Source organism: Wyeomyia smithii, chromosome 3, assembly GCF_029784165.1.
Source record: "Wyeomyia smithii strain HCP4-BCI-WySm-NY-G18 chromosome 3, ASM2978416v1, whole genome shotgun sequence".
Lineage (NCBI taxonomy): Eukaryota > Metazoa > Arthropoda > Insecta > Diptera > Culicidae > Wyeomyia > Wyeomyia smithii.
Window position 1 is genome coordinate 37517949 of NC_073696.1, and position 20281 is coordinate 37538229.

General features: G+C 36.2%; 1 protein-coding gene across 5 annotated transcripts; it reads right to left on the reverse strand.

Moving 5' to 3' along the window:
* Positions 1-418: 418 nt before the first annotated feature.
* Positions 419-18451, reverse strand: LOC129730521 (uncharacterized). Of its 5 annotated transcripts, none has more exons than XR_008728863.1 (7): positions 17674-18447; positions 13942-14180; positions 13688-13814; positions 13413-13565; positions 6366-6539; positions 529-824; positions 419-466 (listed from the first exon to the last, which is right to left on the reverse strand). XR_008728863.1 is itself a non-coding variant. In XM_055689918.1 (6 exons), the coding sequence occupies exons 2-6, from the start codon at positions 14140-14142 to the stop codon at positions 649-651; spliced, it is 831 nt and encodes a 276-aa protein (XP_055545893.1). In that variant the 5' UTR covers positions 14143-14180; positions 17674-18447; the 3' UTR covers positions 419-648. The 5 variants fall into 5 exon arrangements, 2 of the variants coding, with proteins under 2 accessions (XP_055545893.1, XP_055545894.1); XR_008728864.1 differs by lacking the exon at positions 419-466 and adding an exon at positions 1437-1840 and having other exon boundaries at positions 684-824; positions 17674-18451; XR_008728865.1 differs by lacking the exon at positions 419-466 and adding an exon at positions 4390-4460 and having other exon boundaries at positions 685-824; positions 17674-18449.
* Positions 18452-20281: the final 1830 nt, after the last annotated feature.

The window sequence follows — 20281 nt, forward strand, 5'->3', positions numbered from 1 at the left end:
AGCCGATGTTTGTGATTATGTTTGCTCTATTAATGATCAACATGGTACGTTGAGATAAATAGTTTTCCGTGACTTTAAATTTCTATAAACTTCTGTTTTCTATAATTTGAATCTCAAATTCTGAACGTCAAGTTTGTTTTAGAAGCTAAAACGAAATATTTTTTTGCTGTTTAATTTATTAGCAAACTGTTGGAACCAATTCGAAATATACAGACTCGAATTCATTTCACTTACAGTACATACAGATACTTTGTTGTCAGATACTTTTTTTATTAAATAACTAAAATAAAACATACTTTTTTGTTTATCTTGAGATATTGAGATTTTACAATAACATATTTTAGGATCATATTTCATCTAAAAAACAAAATTTTGTTTTAAAATTAATTTTTTATTATTTCGGCTTTATCATCAGTTGTGTTTCTCTTTTTAGTAGAATTATTATGAGTATTATCTACACATATACCTGCACGAAAATGAGGGCAACATAAAAACTTGTACTGTAATTGTAAATGCACATATACTTACGGCGCGATTTCAAAGGCTGAATATTGAGATTAGCTTGATGCACGTTATGGTTTTCGGTGATTTTTTTTTTTGGTTTGTTTCTGACTTTAATATGGTAGGCGATCATAGCGCATTAGGAGTTTAAATGTCGGTCATATGAATGGCGCCCGTGTGACCATTGCCGAGTAGCAACCGCTTGTCGTTGTCCACACCTGGTGGCGATTGGCCGTTGTTACGAGAATAACAATCTGGATCGCCGTAGCTACTGTCTTCTTCCAGGATCTTCTCCAATAAAATCTCTCCTGATGCTCCTAGTACTAGTCAGGGTAGAGTAAGCATAGGATAGTGGGATAAATACATATATTGATTCCGACTCTAACAATCATTACATTCAATCAAACAATCGGTCAATAAAATTTATAATTAAAACACATTGAGATTTTGCATGTAATTTATTTTTTTTGTGAAAATGATAGAAGCAAATTATTCAAAATGACACTGCAGTGCAAACTAAGATTATAAAAATACACACTGGGATTCTCAATTAATTTATTGTACGGGCAAATACCGTTCAAACCAACCCATGAATGATTCGGCGCATCACAAAAAGGTCACCACTTTTAAAACGCACCCACGGTAAGCTGAAAACCCCTCCTGAACCAAATGCATTGAAAATATCTGAACAAAATGCGTATCGAGGCAAAACCAACTACAAGCTGCATCGAGTGGATACCATGCCAAAAGGATTTATTTTTTGTGAAGAAACCGCATTCTTATCAAACACAGATTATTTTTTATCCGTAAAAGCAGTGTAATGATATATTTTGGCATGCTTACCACCCTGCTTTAAGTACAATGGTTGACTCAAAGATGAAGGAAGAATGAACAACAATTTTATCGTGTAACGATCACAGAAGAAGTGAACATACCCAAAGCTTGCAAACGTAGTTTATTTTTGTTTTAGATGAGATTTTTCCACACTATGTAGTTTGCTGTTAAACGAAATCGTCACCTTCTGTTTTTTTTTCGATTTCTGGTAAAATTATCACTCAACTCGAACAGTGGATTCAGATTAGGATTGATGGTTTAGATTTTAAAACACTTATGGTTAGTTTGTACTCTCTGGTAGTGATTGCTTTCATCATTGTTAGTGGCAAATATTAAATAGAGTAATTATCGTTATTACCGATGTTTTAGCATGTATTGGCTATTGATGTTACTGCGAGCTTGGAGGCTTAGAACGAGACGATACGAATAACGTTGCGGTAATATCACATCAATATCTCAACATGTGGTTTATAACTCATGAGGGGTATTACAGACACGGTGGACACTGAGAAGAAGAGGAGAGAGCAGATAAAAGCAGGAAAAAGTGGAGTAAATATTTTTGAAAGGATGAAAAATGATGATAACAACCGAGATAAAACGTAACAAACAGAATAATTATTAAAATTTACTGTAGTCATCGACAGGTTATATCAAGTACGTAGAAGCCCTTATTTGGAAAAGATAAGTGATAAGTGAATTTTCATAAGAATACATTATGCTTGTCAATGAATGAATATGATGTTGCAACGCAAAAAATATATGTTGTAATACACTGTCAATGATAACACAAGTCTGCATCAAAAATTGTTTGAGATTTCATTAATGCTTGTTTATTTTTATTCCAATTTTTTGATAACAGAATGATAGGATTAGATTTTAACCACAAGAGATAATGGACGCATTTCAACTTTACCGGTGATCTGTTCTAGACCACATTCATAAAACACGTAATGTCAATAATGACAATCTTAAGTACTTCAACATAAAGGTAAAACCAGACGGAATCTAAGCATTTTTCAATCATGGTTAACAGTACATGGTTAGAAGATTTTTATTTATTTTGATGCCATAAAATTAAACAGAATCATCAATTTAATTAGTGATTAGTGATGATCAGTTAAAATCACTAAAACCAAGCCGCACCAGAAATCAGAAACACATCTTACTTCACAATGTGAAGTTCACATAGCCAATTTCAAAATATTTGCTCTGAATGCTGACGCAGCATGCTGCTGACAGCACTGACAGCACGGCCGCATTACTTAACACAGTTGAAACTAGAAATAAACAAACACCGGATTTCGCGAGGCGCTACTCTATAGAGGCAGGTTTCTGTCCATTTCGGCCGGTTTTTCGCATAAACTAATTATGATCGCGATGTTTATTAGTGTAAAGAGAAAAGCATACTAAGTTTGAGTGGTTACGCGACTCTTACGTCCCGGTATTTGTGGAAAATATTCTATTAGCTGCCGACGCGAAAACATAAACGACACCGGGAGAGAAAAATAGTGATGTAAACGCAAGAGCAAGATTTTAACGTTTCGAAGGTTTCACGGTGTATTCAAATGTGAAAATTGACTGGAATACAGTTTCACGATGAATTATTGTAGGTTAGTCGAAAAATTAACGATATTTTATGAGGCATTTCCGCAATGTGGTAGTATGCAGGAGAAAGCCGTCGATCCTACCGTGCTTGGATTCCGTCCCGTTTCACGTTGAAAGATTGCGAGGAAATTTTCATGTTTCACTTGTGTCAAGTTTTTTTTTCTGTAGGAGACCATTGATAGTAGATCTATTGTGGTATACTCCGCCTTACTCTAGGTGCATTCAATTTCGGCGCATAACTATTATTGAGTTGATGTCCAATTTTGATTTGCACGTGTATCCCAGTCAAGTATCACAATTCGAATGAAGTTTAATATCTAAGAAGGGCTTTCGTTCCATATACCAGAAGGACTCAGGAATCCTTTACCGAGGATTCGCAGTCTGCGTTGTATTAATACTCTGCATTCGCCGAGTAGGTGTTCCGAGGTTTCATTCTCAAGTCCGCAGAAGCGGCATTTCTCGTCATTGAGTTTGCCTATCTTCTTCAGATGGTACTTGCTAGTACAGTGACCAGTAAGAAGTCCTGTTATCGTACTAAGGTCTTTTTTATTGAGCCTGAGTAGCGTCATGGTTTTTGCGTAGTTTGGTTTTATAAATTTTGTCTCGAGATAGACGACGTCCTCGTTTCATTTCAGACCAATATCAATTGTCAATAATCAGGGAGTTGTTTTTGTGTGAGTGAAAAAAGAATTCCATGCTGATTATTATACTTTGTACATTTTTTTTTTCGTCTTGTAAAAAAAATTCTGAAATAAGTGAAAAGCACCTTACATAAGATAGATTATGCGCCAATTTTGTCAGTCTTCCGTGTTATCACTTTAGGGAAGCAACACTAAACGCATATATTAAGAGTTAGGATGGAAAACCATGAATTCGCGTTTATTCACATCGATGACGAACGCAATAAAATTCGTTCTAAGCAATGTTCGTACTGGTAAAAGATGAAACAAATGCGTGTGAACACACAGATTGTTATAATCGCTCATTTAGTAGCAAAGCTTTTCTATAAATAATTAAAGACAATCCAAAACTTGAACCAAACTGTTGCACGTTCAATTATTTCTCTTCAGTAATAATAATACAATTAGTTTGATAGGTGTTTACTTTCAGGTGTTAACCATTGAACTCGCGATCAATGTAAATCATGAATATGTAATGTTACGAAATGATTGGTTTTTGTGAAATGATTCATCACGATTCGCCTTAACCTTACAGTTTTATGGCTTTGTTGATGTCTTAGGTTTTTTTCTATAGAAAATAATAGCGACCCTTCAAATCGGTAAATAGGAAATTATATATATAGGTACATACACCAGCACACAGTGTAACAAGAAAAAGCAGAACAATTTATTTCTACTAGCTTGAAAAAACAAAGCAAAGTCAGACACCACAAACAAACTTTGAACCAGACGTTTTATGCGGACGGGGAGGGGTGGTGGGTAAACTTGCCTGGCTTTCACTCAGTTTCCAATATGGAAACGCGGTCTTACACTGCGGACAGTTTTTTTACAACGCATATCCTTTGATGTTTTTTGACGGGTGGAATTGGAAGCAGAGAGGCATAAGTAGGCAGAAACATTCAAGTTAAAAACATTTACTAGTAAATATATTAACAAGAAGAATAAAACACCGGGGAATATAATTCTGCTGAAAAATACTTATGATCGTCATGATTTGGTTGTCAAGCAAAATAAAATATTTCGTAACTAAATTCAAACCGCTGTTGTCATATTTAATATGGTTACGGTTTCGTGGGTATTATGTTGAGGATAAATAGGTCGAGCTTTTGCCACATGTGGAACAACCCGAGCGCGACTGCAAAGCATAATTGTGAATGTTCGATGAGAAGGTGTGAGTGATGAAGGGAGCGTAGGGGGATGTAAAGCTTCGTGCCTGGTCTCTAGCAGAGCGGGAAGGGAGAGTACGGTTGCCCAAAACAGCAGGCTTAAAAGGAATTCATACACCTCTGGTACATGAATAAAATAACACGAGAAACCGGTGAACCGAGAGATAGAGTTGAGTTTAATTGATACGACACTAATGTGACAGAACCTTTAATGCACAATTTAGGCTATCATTAAATATGACTACGCTCGATCGAAGAATTCATTAGACTGCTTCACAATTTTTCTTTTAGTGACTGACAACTTTAACAAAAAACTTTATTTACCAAGTACTTTTTGAATTATAAAATCACAGTTCAGTTGAATATCATTCGCAGAACCTTTAAAGCAATCATAGTGCCATCAAAATTAAACTAAAATACAAGTTTTCACTGAACGACATGTTTGGCAGTTGATGGTTTTGTTGTTACACCATCTATAGAACATCATGTCACAATTTGATAAAAAATGCGCAGGATGGAGAAGCACTTATTGAAAGGTTAGAGACGCAGCTTCAAATTTTTCGTGTTTGTTTATCCGACTATGCATGATGCGAAGCAGTGTTTTTTTCTTAAACAAACATCGCCCCTGCCATTTTTTCCGATACAGCTGATAACGTTTTTTGACATACCGTTAAACCCTATTCCTACACACCAAGGTTTTGACCTCACATAATCCTCATGAATTATGTAAAAAAATCGAAAAGTGATGGTTCTTGGTATAGCCGAGATCTTTTAATGATGTAAAGGAAGCATTTTTAATTAAAATTTTAGCAAGGATTTATTTGCAATGGAACAATAACAATAGGGCAGATATGATTCAGAATACTATCTTGTCCTGAGCTCTTTATTCAGTTTTTACTGAAAAGGTTGAAAATGCTGACCAAATTTCACTAGTTGGTTTTTACACTCCATCAATTATATAAGTTGTATTTAAAAAAAAAACAAATGGTATCACACATGCACACCATTATCGTAACTTTCATGTAACGAAGATGGTTACGCAACAACGCGAACAGAAGGTACTGTTGATCACTGTGGCCGGTATATTTATGTTCCCAAAAAATACAAACTTTTCTCTCTTATTTTACTGCTACTAGAGAGTACCAGCGTCCAAAACAGAAATGGGTTTAACTGTGTTTCATTGATAATTTATTGCCATAGATGTTGATGACTATTGTGCTCTTTTTAGTACCTGTTCCCCGAGGTGAAATGAATTTGATTGTGTTTTTGATTGCGATTGTAAGCTACCGGACTTGAATACGACGCTTTCCATGAGATATCAAAGAGTAAAAAAACCGATAGCAGAAGAAGCTTCAATGAGATGCAGTTTTGCTAACTAAATTCAACGAAAACAGAAATAAAACGGATACTCGGAAAATTCTGAATAAATACTGTAGTTGATATAGAATATCTTATACAGGGCACTAAGTGTGTAGAAGAGACAATGTGAACAGAGTGATTCAAGGTGGGTTGAAGATTCTATTGTTGTTGAGGAGAGTATGTAAGGTTGAGTGCACAGCGGAGCGTGTGATGAACTTACCTCCCGAAGGGGTTGTAGGAGTGACAACTTCGCTGCTGGTTGGTGTCAGAAGAATGTTCGAGTTAGAGAGATCATCCAAACCTCTCTCGGCAGCGCCTTTTTGTATTTGCATGGCTTTGCGGTGATGGCGTGTTGTAAGGCCACCAGTCTCGACATCGCGTTCCAGTCGATGACCTTTCCGTGTGGGTATGGGAAAAGAATTAGTACAATGGAATATGACATAGTATTTTCAGGTATTTTAAGCAATGGTTATCCTTGATTGGCAGTTTGTTATATTTTCCAGGATTTTTATAATCATTTACTTTTTAGTGTTGAGTTTCTTAGCACGAAACCATTTGCTAATGGTTATGGGACACGAGGCAAGTTTGGTATAAACTATTGCCATGGCAATAATGGTCATATCAAATTGCCAATACAATTGGGATAGAAACACCGGTTGTGGCCGTATATTTAATTGATAATTGAAAAAAAAGATACTATCATTACTCGACAAAATTGCCAACCATTACACTCATTAAGGAACTTATTATACCTTTTCCAGTTCACCACTAAGCTTATTTTTGAAGGCGCTCGCATGATTTTATATCATGACTACCTATATTGATTTTCACAACTGACATTAGGCACTATTTACTACAATGCATGAAATTATAAAATAAACATTGATTGAGATTATCACTCATTATTGAGTATTTGGTACATCGGTCCTATTCGTTATTCGGTGTTTGAAATTTCAATTTAAAAAAATTTAAATAACTCCACCTCAAATTGTGTGGTTAATATAGAAACTCAACGACAGTAAATATTTGAGTTATTGCAAATTTGATACGAATACCCACCACACTGTTTGGGGTAGCAGTAATATCAATGTTTGAGTAGAGCGTTTGCTTCAATCTTTAATATCTCACAACATAAACATTTGTAATCAAGGTGATGATCCAACATTTGTTACTAGAAGTAGACAAGAGGTTCTTGATTTAACGCTTTGTAGCTCGAAATTATCTGGTATGATTGAGAATTGGCACGTGTCAGAAGAACAATTATTATCGGATCATGAACAAATTATGTTTCACTCCGTTTCAGGGGAACTCGAGTCCGAAAATTTAATGGATCGAAGAAAAATTGAATAGCTATTATCCCACATTCTTAAACCAGAATTTGCTCATAGTCAAAACTTGCCTGTTGTAGCTAAAGTCCATAAAGCCCTCTCTAAAGATTACACTAATAGACTTGGCCTATTGGGTGTTCTATGGGAAATTGAAGATATTTCTACAGCCAAAACGGTTTGAATGATTGGCATAGTGTCTTCGGCAAAGTTGTAGATATAAATTTTGTAAAATTAAAAGAAATTATTATCAGTTTCCGCTAGACTCTACTAGAAATTTCTAGTAGTCTAACGGAAACCAATAATTATTTCTTTTGATTTTATAAATCACTCTGCTAAGACGCTCGGTATAGATTTTCCAAATTTTATAAATTTTGTCCTTCCAAAAAAAGTATGTCCCCTGAAAAAAAAATTTCTTTCAAAAAATCATTTTTTTTTTTATTTCTCCATGATCGGACCGGTTGCATTGTTTAGGTAATCTTTTGTAGTTTTTATAAAAAAATAGATTTTTAAAAATTTGCTTTTTTAGATATTTAATTTTTAATCTTTCTTTTAACTTAAAAAATAGTAGGAGGGTGATATCCAAGACACGACCGCATAGTTGACGTAGGACTACAATAGTTTTATATTTCCCTTTGAGGCTCTGTTTGCTTTGAGCTCGTTTTACTTTTGGCACGGTTCGATTTTGACACACATTATGTCTAATCACATTTCTTAGTTTTATTGATTATTTGAATCAATTTAAGCTCAACATCCTCCAAAAGAAGAGTATTTTGGTTCTTTATGTTGCCGAAGCAGATGACCGGAATCGGTAAAACGGCTCCTGGAATAGGCACATGTGCCGGTAATATAATGATCATGATCTCAGCAGAACTAAGTCTCTGATTACTCGGGTAGTAATATCAAGTATCTAGGTCGTCAGCCTCAATTCATCAAGCGACACCTCAAACGACTTGGAACTAAAACTACTTCATTGGTGGAAATATCTATGAAAAAAAGTCATGAAAAGAGACCCGTCATTTTTTGCATGGTTCAATCTTGGCAACAAGAAAATTCTGCCATGTCGTGTTTGTCAAAATCGAATGGGGTCTGTATTTTGATTATTTATTTGCAGCACTCTACTTTAGAAGAAAAAATATTCTCTTCATAATTGATGAATACCTTTCATTCTAATACAGTCAATTTTCTTCAATACGCGTAAATACAAGCTTTTATACAGACCTAAATTGAGTACGGTTTAGTAGAAATTAAACAACATTTATTTGTCTTGTGAACGATGGCTCACTCTCCGATCACCAAGCGGCAAATATGTCACATAATAAAATTTCTCTGCAGTTACAAGTTCGTGGAAAAAATAACTACAAAGAATTACAGTTTTTAAACAAACATTTTCTGTGAAAATAAAATTTAAAATGCACATTAAAAAAACAGAGTGTAGAGTTCAAAAATAAACAACGCATTTTATCTGTACAATAAATTTAATTTATATACCCTGCTATCTGCCTCGACCGACACGTACAGAATTTTGTTGTCCCCGGTGGCGCAGTGTATTTTGCGGCACCCGAATAATCATATTGAATTCCGATATTTGCTACTATACGCAACGAGAAGAAGAAGAAGAAGACAATTCAAACGGCAATTCGATTGTGTTCCAGATCGCAAAACGATACCTACGCGTTAACCTAACACGTCCCACTGTGCGTCGACAGCGCCAATGTAGTCTTTACTTAGCTTTGCTGCACAAAAATGAATATCGAGTTCTCCTGCACTGATAGACGACGAGTCACCAGCGCTCTATTCATACATTGCTCGGTGCAATACTATTGCCAGCATGTTTTCCTTCAAGACAACAGTTTCAATAACATTCTAACCGCAGAACGTAATACTGTCTGATATTGGAGGTGGTTACGAACTTTTAGAAAAAGCTTCACCTTCAAGACATCAAAATAGTCTAGGCTCATGGAAGCGAACATTAATTGACCTATTGGGACGGGGAGATTCTGTCAATTTTTTTGCCACTCCTATACAGGATATCAAAGCAGGTAGTTGGTGTCTACTCATGAAGTCTGTGCTAGGCATGATCGCATGTGATTGGTACATTGTTCGTGAAAATTCGACCTTGAAACTTTTGTGAAATTTTCACTGTTTAGCAATGAAATGATAATGATAACTGAGGAATCACAAAATTGTCCATCATTTTATCAATCCAACGACATATTGATTATTGTAATCCATCATGTGGTTACATCAGTATTACCGTTAGAAATCTTCCATTCCAACGTTACACCTTGGTTTTAGTTTCCGCAGGATGTATCTCGATATAGTGCGGTTAGACGTAGTCCTACGTCAAAATTCTAGAGTGTGTTTTTTCGGAAAGACAAAAGATATTCAATGCATTAAAAGCATACACATTAGGGTGGGACAAAGTGATCGATTTTCCAGAACCAAGTTTTTTTGGTTCTTTTTGGGGCCCCAAGCAACCCTTAACAAACCGGAAGTCGATTAGTTTTGTCTCCGCTTGGCGCATTGCATTTAAAATTTATTTGTATTAAAATTTATATGGGAAAACCTACTTTTTTGCATTCACCTTTCTAGAGAGCTCGATAATACTCTAAAAATGCACTACATTATGTTAAAGTATAGTATTTTAGATGCCTAACAGCTTTGCAGAAGACACTGACGAGCTAGGATGTCCCTAAGAAGAGCTATAGCTGTTCAAAATTGAGTATGTCGATTTAAATGCAGAAAATCTTGTTTTCTGCCAACATTACCAATGTACCGGCATCAGTAGGATTCCCATCAGAAGTAACCTGTCGTAACGAGTTTATACACTCAGCTGGATCAAGCAAACAAATTTAGGTCAATATTCTAGGCGTAGGTAGATTCTACAACGTGTTTCAGAGGTTTGTTCTGATGGAAACCTGACTGACGCCGGTACACAGGCAGTGTTGGCAGAAAACATGATTTGCAACACAAATTTCGACATAATCAACTTTGAACAGCTCTAGTATTTTTTGGGACACCCTAGCTCTTAAGTGTCTTTGGCCAAGTTGTTAGGCATCAAAAAACCTACCATTTGAAGTCATGAAAACTATAGTTTGAGCCATTTTGAGCTCTTTAGAATGGAAAATGCAAAAAAAAATGGTTTCTTCATACACATCTCCATATAAATTTGAAATGCAATGCGCCACGCGGGGACAAAACCAATTGACTTCCGATAAATTTAGGATTGTTTGGGGCCCAAAATAGAACAAAAAAAATTGGTTCTGCCTTTCTGCTATCAAGTTCCGTTTTTTCCATTCCCGACCCTAATACACATGTCAGTCGAAGTTAGTATGGGACTGCATTTTATTCCTGGGTGCCTGGTCACTGTGGTATGGAAGGAAATGAAAAAGCCGAAGAATTGGTTCTTCAACTACATTCGTTGGGCCGCAATCATTCTGTGGGGTATCTGCATGCTGTTTGAAATCAGAGCTGAGAGGCTGAGAAACAACGATGATTGACGGCTTTTTCCAAAGCGAAACAATCTAAACTATTTATTACACCATGTAATAGCATCACACGCAACCTATTCAGCATGAATAAAGCTGATCTGAGTACGATAACTGGGTTACGGACTGGACCGTGATTTCTTGATGTGCCTTTGAAAATTCAAAGTCGGCCATCTCTGGCTCCTATACTGTTTCACCCTAAATGAGTTTTTCCGTAAGCTAACGTAGTAGCGACGAACGCAGGAAGCACGTGCTGTGCAGCATTATGACGCACTTCTGCATACACTACGGGCTCCAACATTTACAAGAATGGTTAATAATTTTTTTGAGAGCAACTATATTAGGCTTTTGAGTAACTTTTAGCTTTTGTCGACCAGAGCTATGAATAATATTGCGGACAATTCAAGATAGAAAAAATCGAACTAATCGCTCCAAAAAAACTGTTTTATTAAACATTATCCACATTATTACAAGCTCCGCCCTGCTGGTTGATTCTCTATGTAGCCTATGTAACAATGAGTAACGTTTGATATGACTGTCTCCCGCTAAAAACCCTGTAACACTGAACAACCTGTCCCCCTTCAAATTTTCAATTTTGAGCAAACATCACGGTCACGTAACTGTCTTAACCTATCCCTCCATGTAACAATAAATAACGCAGATTCAACTCTTCTACCTCCTTTATGCGTTCCTTAATTTGTGTACGACGCCTTTTCCCATTATCCGTAAAAAATTAACTCACCCGTAAGGCGCAGGGAAAATGCGTTCGTTTGACTTTCACCGTTTCAAATGTTTTGAAAATTCATTACTCTGAGTTTCATCATGAGAACAATAATTTTGTAAATTCGGTTTGTGTACTGTACACTGTACAGTAACATTACGCAATTAGTAATGGATGGGAAAATTCTACCTCGAAAGAAACCGGCTTCAGAATATCCACTTCTCAAAGCGAAAATTGAAAGAGGTAGGTAGTAATTTTCAAAGAACTCTGGTAGTGACAACGATTTTTATCAGGATTGTTTTACAGTGCTTTTTCGCTCTTATCAACAGTCGTTTTTATCACTACTCGCCAAATTCACGCTCGATTTTCTCACGGCTTTTTTTTCGTTTTTATCACGCTTTTTTAAAAAAACTTCAAATCCAGAATAATGTACTTCCAGTTGCAGAAAATGTATTCGAAACATCATTTTCATTTGTGCCTTGGGTCCTTGCATGCGTATAGTTTCAAAAAAATATAATTCATAATTCATTTGAGCAATTTTTTGAGGCAACCAAGTGTCATATCTGTTACAAATAATTTGTCAAAATTTTGAGAAAATGAACCGTGAAATACGTATTTCATTGACTTTGAAGCAAAAATCACGTATTATTCGAGCAGTTGAGAAAGGAGATCTGTTAACAACTTAAAATCCCTACAGTTTGGTCCACATAGAGCGTGGTTTTAAAAGTTATAAAATCTAGCGTTTCCACAATTTTACATAAACAAGCATTAGACTCTGCTAGCTATGCTGAAGAATGAGCAGTACAAATCATATTGATATTGCATGTATAATAGCCGTGACAAAGTCAGCGAAAATTCAATGTAGAAAAATATCAAAAACTAACCTTTTCTTGTTTATGCATTTGTATCTTGAACTTATATTGCCTTCAACTATGCAAGTGCATCATTTTACTCTAAATATCATAAATGTCAATTGAATCCAACACAAAAAATTAAATTTTTATCATTTCGCTAAATTCACGGTTTCGCCAAATTCACGGCAAAATTTTTTTTGACCGTGATAAAATCGAAAAAGCACTGTATTTAAAATAAATGAATAGTATAGTAAAATTATGAGATAAAATTGGAGCCCCAAAGTGTCGGATATAAGAATGATGAATATTCAAAATATGAATTCGAATGTTTTTTTTATTTGAAAAAGGTTTATTCAAAGTTTATGCAAAGTGGTTCAATATTCAAATTTAATTTTGTTTTGTTCATACAAACTAAAAACGATCCAATCGAATTCAATTATTCTGTTATATATTTTTCATTATCATTACATACTATGGCCAAAACCGATGCTCTAGGGAAAAGTTCTTCTGCTTTATGTACTGTATTGTTCATTTCGAACATTATTCAGCAACGTCGCAATTTCTTCATCCTCTATTGCGTCGCTCAATAGTACAATAAATTACCATAACTATTTTATTTTGTGACTCTGACTGTTCACAGTTGCTTCGGAGTAAAACTACACCAAATAAATCCAAGCAAATGCTTGATGCATGACTTTTTCGAGTATGAAGAAGGTTGGGTAAAACGTAGTCTACTGTGTTGTATTTTCGATGTGGTGAACCGTTACTATTTTATTTACACTGAATTCGTATTTAAACCGGGTTCTTAAATAATCAGTTTGTTGTTCGCGCAAAACAGGATAACCTAGGTTCAGATCAACAAATGCCAAAACTTACCCGATCTCGATCGCGTGAGTTGCCGCTGGACGTAGTCCTCGAGGTCCTGTTCCTCCCGATTACTTATCACACAGTTTAATATGATGAGAAAGATACCGAGGCCGACGGCGAACAGTCCCGTACATACCAGTTCATTCCACCACGAGTCTTTACCTATCGAAATATGTGTTTTTGATAAAAGTGCAATTAATTAGATGTTAGTCATTTCTCTTCGTGAAAGATTAACCAATATTAACCTACGCGATTGGTTATTAAAAGGCAAAAAAATCACTCACCCAGCCAATGCCACGATTGTGTAGGTTGATTTGATAAATTATCCGGAAAAAATCCAGCACCTAGTAAAAAGATTCCGAATACTACAAATACAACTCCTATATGAAGCATACCAATGCTTGTGACTACCTGCGGAAGACAATCATCGAAATAGCAGCATTAAATGCAGCTCTCTTTTTGTAAAATCCTCGTTTGAGTATAAACTGGCATACTGCCGCTTCTATACTGGAGGTTACAGATCTACTTTGGCACTTACTTTGGTATCTAGGTTATTATTATCTGTGACATGCACTTTGTGCGGGTGGAACTTTCGCCGAGTCGAGCCATGGGGTGAGTGTGTATCCCAACTTTCCGTGCTTTGAATACTGTAGCGGCGTTCACGGGCCTTGCGCTGATTGTCCCGCCGCTTCCGCTGGCGCTTGATGGCCAACGCCGAATGAATACCGAATGAATGCATGGTGACGCCGTATGATTTACGTTTCAACTAGGCAGTTGCTGCGAGAGGAGAAAAGAAAATTCAGTAAATGAAAATTGATGCGAGTTGATGATGAGTGCCGATGGTGCTGTTGAAATGTTGATACGAGTTTGCCCTTAGGTCATTAGAGGATAAATTATTGTCATAATTTCGAAAAAGTTTGAGCTGAATAACGCTCATTAGAAGTTTCCATGCATTTTGCGTCTTCGAATCCGAAAGATGTTGTATCGCACAATTCATTAGATGATACGAAAGACGGCCGATAATTGTGAAAAAAAAAAAAATCGAATCATGACATTACATTCCCTCCTGAAATCTTGTTTTTAATTTGGCATAAAGCTCAGCTGTGTGCTGAGCAGTTTATGGTTAGTGCTTCGATCCAGCTGATGCCGAAAACTGTTAGCCATTATGCCTTGCGACCTAACCGAGTGGAATGACAAAGCAAACAGAAATCATCTGTGACAAGGCGGTTTACGATGCCAAAAGGAGAGCTTTTCTGTTTACCTTGCTTGTTACGATTTCGCTGACACTTTCGGCAGCTGTTGAGCATCAGGCTGGAGTAGGTGTCCGTTTGGTTTATTTGATAAATAAACAGGTATAACGTTTTAAACATAGGAGAAAATGGTAAAATTGTACTTTAAATGTGTGTATTTCAACTCACTAGAATTCTATTCAAAAATTAATTAACTGCGTAAATATTTGTAACTGCATCTTGTGAGCTTTCTCACAGGAGAAACACTAGATATTTGCTCTATTTGAGTATGTAATTGCGTTGTTTAATTCAGGCTCGTAGAATTAGGTCAAAGCATCGCTGTACTAATTGAAGACTTTTATTCGCAATTTTGTCGTCCAAAACACATGTTCTGAATTACGACTTGTCTTACACTCGTGTCAATCAGTTCACCCCTTCAGCTTTAGCAATCTCGACAGTAAACCAGGTTGTTCACATTCCTTGTACAAACGGAACGAATTTTATTATTTCCTTTTCATCAAGGAAATATTGTTATGCAAATTTTCGAAATGCTATTTGCAGCTTTGACTGGCGCGGAAATTGTTTCCACGCTTTGCCGCGTACGATTGACAACGTTAATAGGTGCCAGCCTGAGCGATTTGTATGTTATACTGTAGGAATGCGAAATTGAGGCTGTCAATTGAATCAAGGTGAAACCTTACCCAACCAAATTAGAATATCAAAATCCATAGATTACAGAGTTCATGATGTAATATTCGAACGAGCGATAAGATTGGCGTCAGTTTCAGCAACGGAAAATTTCCTTTTCTTAAAAAAAAAAAAACTAAAAGGAACCGATTGGAAAATATCCTGGTACGTGCAGCGAGCATGTCCCAATACATTTCTTATCGTTTATCAGTTGGGATTATTTTTCGAACGCAGACAATATATATTTTTTTCTGAACATGCGCTTGTAGGAGAGCAGGTTTTTGCAATGTCGATCTCCTTTTTCGTTTTACCAAACCAGTACGAACAGGTAACCACCGTCAGGTTGATTAAAAATCGATAACTTATGGGGGTGTGAGATGTTTTGTTAATCGTTGAGCTGTACTGGTTTTGTGTACAGAGGGTCAACGGAGGGAAGGTTAACTTAAAATCTATTTATGAAACTATCCATCAGTCTATAATCTATAATCTATCAGTAGAATGAAACCGTTTATCCTAAACCATTAAACAGTTAAACTTTGTTTTCTGGAGTTGGATTCTTTGCAGTTTCGCTCAGAATAAAACAAAAATGTTTAATACTGATAATGAAAATGAGAAAGTGCAAAATGGACAGAAAAAACTTTTCAAACTAAGTTCCGAGCAATTTAATTTAGTCCTTAAACGTTTCTGCTTTCCACGGAAACACAGGTACAACATTACCGCGATGAACTAATTTTTTTGAACACGTTTCCTCTGGTTTTTCGTTTCCACTGCTTGGAAAACAAGCTCAATTATCGTAACAGAGCTTCCCGGAGCAATAACTGTAATTGCAATCAAAAGTAGCCGAGGAGAGTCCTCACGTAATTCCAGTGAGAATCATTCTATCTAGACATAGAGTAAGTTATATTAAGCCACATGATACCTCTTCAAAAACTGAAACTCTCCTGCTGACTAGCAAAATATATTGTAACTTCAACAGCTGGGTTTGGTGGGAGACAGAAGGCGGTAGCACTTTTATGCCATGAATGATACGTTATTTCACTGGCTTCCACAGGTGCCAACAGGGATACATTTACCAACCCCGTGTTATGCGGTTCGCGTACACATGCATCAAGTACTAAAAAATATTATAATCATTGACGTAACTAAGGAGGAGGATTGGTAGTGGAGGATGGATGATGGTAATTGTGTGAGACGTTTTTACTCAATTCTAAGCGTATTATAAAATTTTCAACAAAATTTGTTTTTAGTGGTAGTAAGCACAAAATAATACGGCTTAATTTAAAGATTTTTTTTACTAAAAGATGTATGTTTTATGTGGCCAATCGAGCGCAGCTAGGGTAATGCGATTAAAACTCCAAGCTCCAAACAATATGGGAAAATATGCATGCTGTATTTATTTATGTTTCACGGCAAACCAATTGGGTACAGTTCCGACAGCTGATAACATATCATAAAACATCGTTATCGATGTTGACAAATATGTGTGACATTTACTGGTAATTTTTCAATTAGGAATCAAATACCAAGCATTGAAGATAGGGCTAATTTAAGACTAAATATTTTCATCATGGTTGCATTTTTATTTTAAATAATTATCTCTAACCAAACTTCAAACTGGTACAATTGAAATCTTAAATATCATTTAAATTTTATAGGTATTCTCTTCGAAAGATGATTCACGTTTTTAATCACTACAACCATTGTAACTCTCACAAATATTATGAAAAAGTAAAGCGTAAAAAGCCACCTACCTTATACACGACAACATCTAACTTTAAACTATCATTTCAATTATTTGATTGGCGCTCGGTTAATCGTCGATATAACTACAAACGTTGTACCACATTTAGTGTAAACTAGCTTGGCAATTACAAGCGAAATCCATATGTTGCATACTCGTACCTATTTCAAAATTCTCACCAAATTTTCGCATCCTTATTTTCCTTCGGTCCTTGCACGTTTTCTCATAATAAGAATCGATATCTCTCGATTTTCATTTTAATTTTTACTCTCAGCGCTCACGCCACCACATACATTGTGTTCTCTTTCGCTCTCGGATGATAATTATCAGCTACTCCACACTAGAACTTCTCGCAACTTTTCCCCATTGTTTTGCACAGCAAAAAAACTGACAAAGGCCAGTGGATAAATTGCGGTCCGTATTATAAATTACTAGTTTATTGACCCAATTCATCAAGTTCGACCTAGACAAATCCCTAATGCAAGTCACGGGCCATCAAAATATTTTTCACATCATTCTGTTTTTTTTTTTTTAATATTTCATCGTAGGCTAACAAATTCGAATCAAAAGAGCTTTTCTATTAATAATGTTTCATTTTAACAGGACTACTTACTTTTTAAGTTGAGACTTGTGGTTTTGCTCAGGCAACGCGTAAATATTTAATTGCGTTCTACTCAATATAATCCAATGGTGACCACTGCTTATTCAAAGTGGTCGCGTGATATGTATCTCCCGATCGATTCACGATTTGTCGTTGGCAGCCAGAATATTTGTGAACATTTCAGTATTATGATTCACGCAGTATCACACATCTGCATTTTGCTGCATTATTAGAACACACATTGCCACTGTTAGCGCATTTGAAAACCTATTACTTGTATTACATTTCACAGCTTGGGAAGTATAGCTAAAGCACCGAATATATTAACTTGTGTTTCTACATCTGTCGCAATTTTCACCGACCATTCCGCATTCGGCACCAACTTTATTAGACAGGCGCTAACCTATTTTACGCACTTTACTATTTTTTTCGGCTTTGCTTTCTTTTAAGTCGGTTACCAATGCCGACAAGGGTAGGTTTTTCTGCACTCTATCGATGCAAAATGAACAGCACAAAGATATTGTCTTGTAACCCAATTCTGGTGCACCCGCTGTGATAGTAGAAATTTTGACTACGCACTTGTTGTATACTTGAAAGCGAACTCGACCGTATTCAGGTTATAATATCTACTTTACACTTACTTTTGGTCTCAATATATCTCAAACTTCAATCGTTTATCAAAACTGGTAAATCACGTCCGCTTTTCTTCGCACTCGCGTTTTTCCTGCTGGACCGAATCGTGGCGAATGAGCTGTCGTTCGGAAAGTTTGTCCTCTGTTGTATAGCAGCAACCGAACCGAGAGCAGTTTAACACAGAAAAAACTACTGTGCGGAGTTTTCTTCATAAAAAGCTTACTAGAAATTAAGACGAGAGAGGAAGCTTTCGATATTTTCCTTCACTTCCGCTGTTGTTACATTCAAAACATAGGAGAAACAGTGAGAAGCTACCTCTTCTCTCATCTAAAGGATGAAATCATGCGATAGCCGACTGACGGCTTGTAAACGCCGTGTAAATGAGAGAGCAAAACAAAGTGAAAATTTGGAAAAATATTAATGAGAAGAGCACCGCCGGGTAGCCGCAAAAAGATGTATACAAGCGGCGTTTGCGGAATGGAGTGTGTGATGCGTGCGTGCACCCGTTTCGAAACAAGACGCTTCAAGCAAAGCTGCAGCTTAGAAGCTTGCATTCAAGTTTAGAATCATTCTCGAAATCAAGCTTGCTTGTTCTAAACTTTATTTTTTATTTTGAGTGCTTCTATTTTTTTCTTGATAGTCATATGTAAATTAAAAATTGACCTTATGTAAAAACAATGAGCGATCTTCGGTATAATTGAAATTACTACAAGGTTTACAGCCCTAGTGATGATATGAAAATAACAATGTAATTGAACTAAGCATTAGAAAGATTTTTAGTAACAAAGATTACAGAGTCTGCAGACAGAATCAATTCGTTTGTTCAGTGACTTACGTATTTTTATTCTCAGCCTTCTCTTAAAATATTTTTTTAAATATATATTTTAGACCTGGGCGCCGACCATATCATCGGCGGCGTAGTAAACATATCACCTTGGCGGCGACCGGCGCGCCGGCGTGACACCGTCGGTTTTTATCGGCGGCGGCGATGTGACACTAATTACCACTTTTGAAATATTGCATATAATTTGTGCTTTTGTTCTCACATGTTCAATTTTTTCTTAATTCAACTTTCATAAACAAAAACAATTAGAAATCAAGTTAACAAACAATTTAACAAACAGAAAATAATAAACCAAGCAGAGAAAATACAAACTAGTGTAAATTCCAAAAAAATTAATGTTGTTCAAACAACACTTATTTGAGCGTATCGTTGTTGTTGAAATAGTATCAAAAATTTCTCCTAATGCGTTTAAATCAGCGTTAATTCTATTTTTTCAAAAACCGAATCCAACCAAATGTCTGAAATACAACAATACATCATAATGAATGGTTTTGTTTTATTTAACTTCAGTTAAATCAAACTTAGTATATGAATCTTACTCTGATTTTCGAAGCCGTTACCTAGGCTCACTAATAGGGAACACTAGAAGATATGTCTAACAAAATTTCACAAACAATTTTTTTCATTCTCGCTTATTTTCCGTCAGTCTAGTTCCGCCACTGTTGTTGTGCCAATCACTGACGCCCGGGAGGCGACTCCACCCAGGACCCTTACTTACGACCCGTTGATTAACGGACTGGCGCCAACGGCTTCACTTCCTCATGCGATGGAAGGCGTGACCCCAGAGATTTTTCGCCTCAGAACATCTCTCGGTGTCGGCTAGGATTGAATCTAGACCAGTTGAGTTGGTTGTAAGTGGATCACGCCACCCCACAACCATCGACACCTATGTCAGCGGTGGGATTTGAACCCAGGCGTCGAGCGTGGTTGGCGGAACAAACAATTACATTCACTGTATTACGAGAACATCTAATATACGTATAACGTTTGCATTTATAAAAATAGCCTTTTTTGGATGGTGATAAAAAAACTAAGCAGATAGTTGAGTTTGATAGATCTCCCATGGCATGTTTTTGAATACTATCTCTGTTTTATTTATCAATTCCTCCTCAGTTTTCGCGACAAAATTGTTAGAGTAGATCT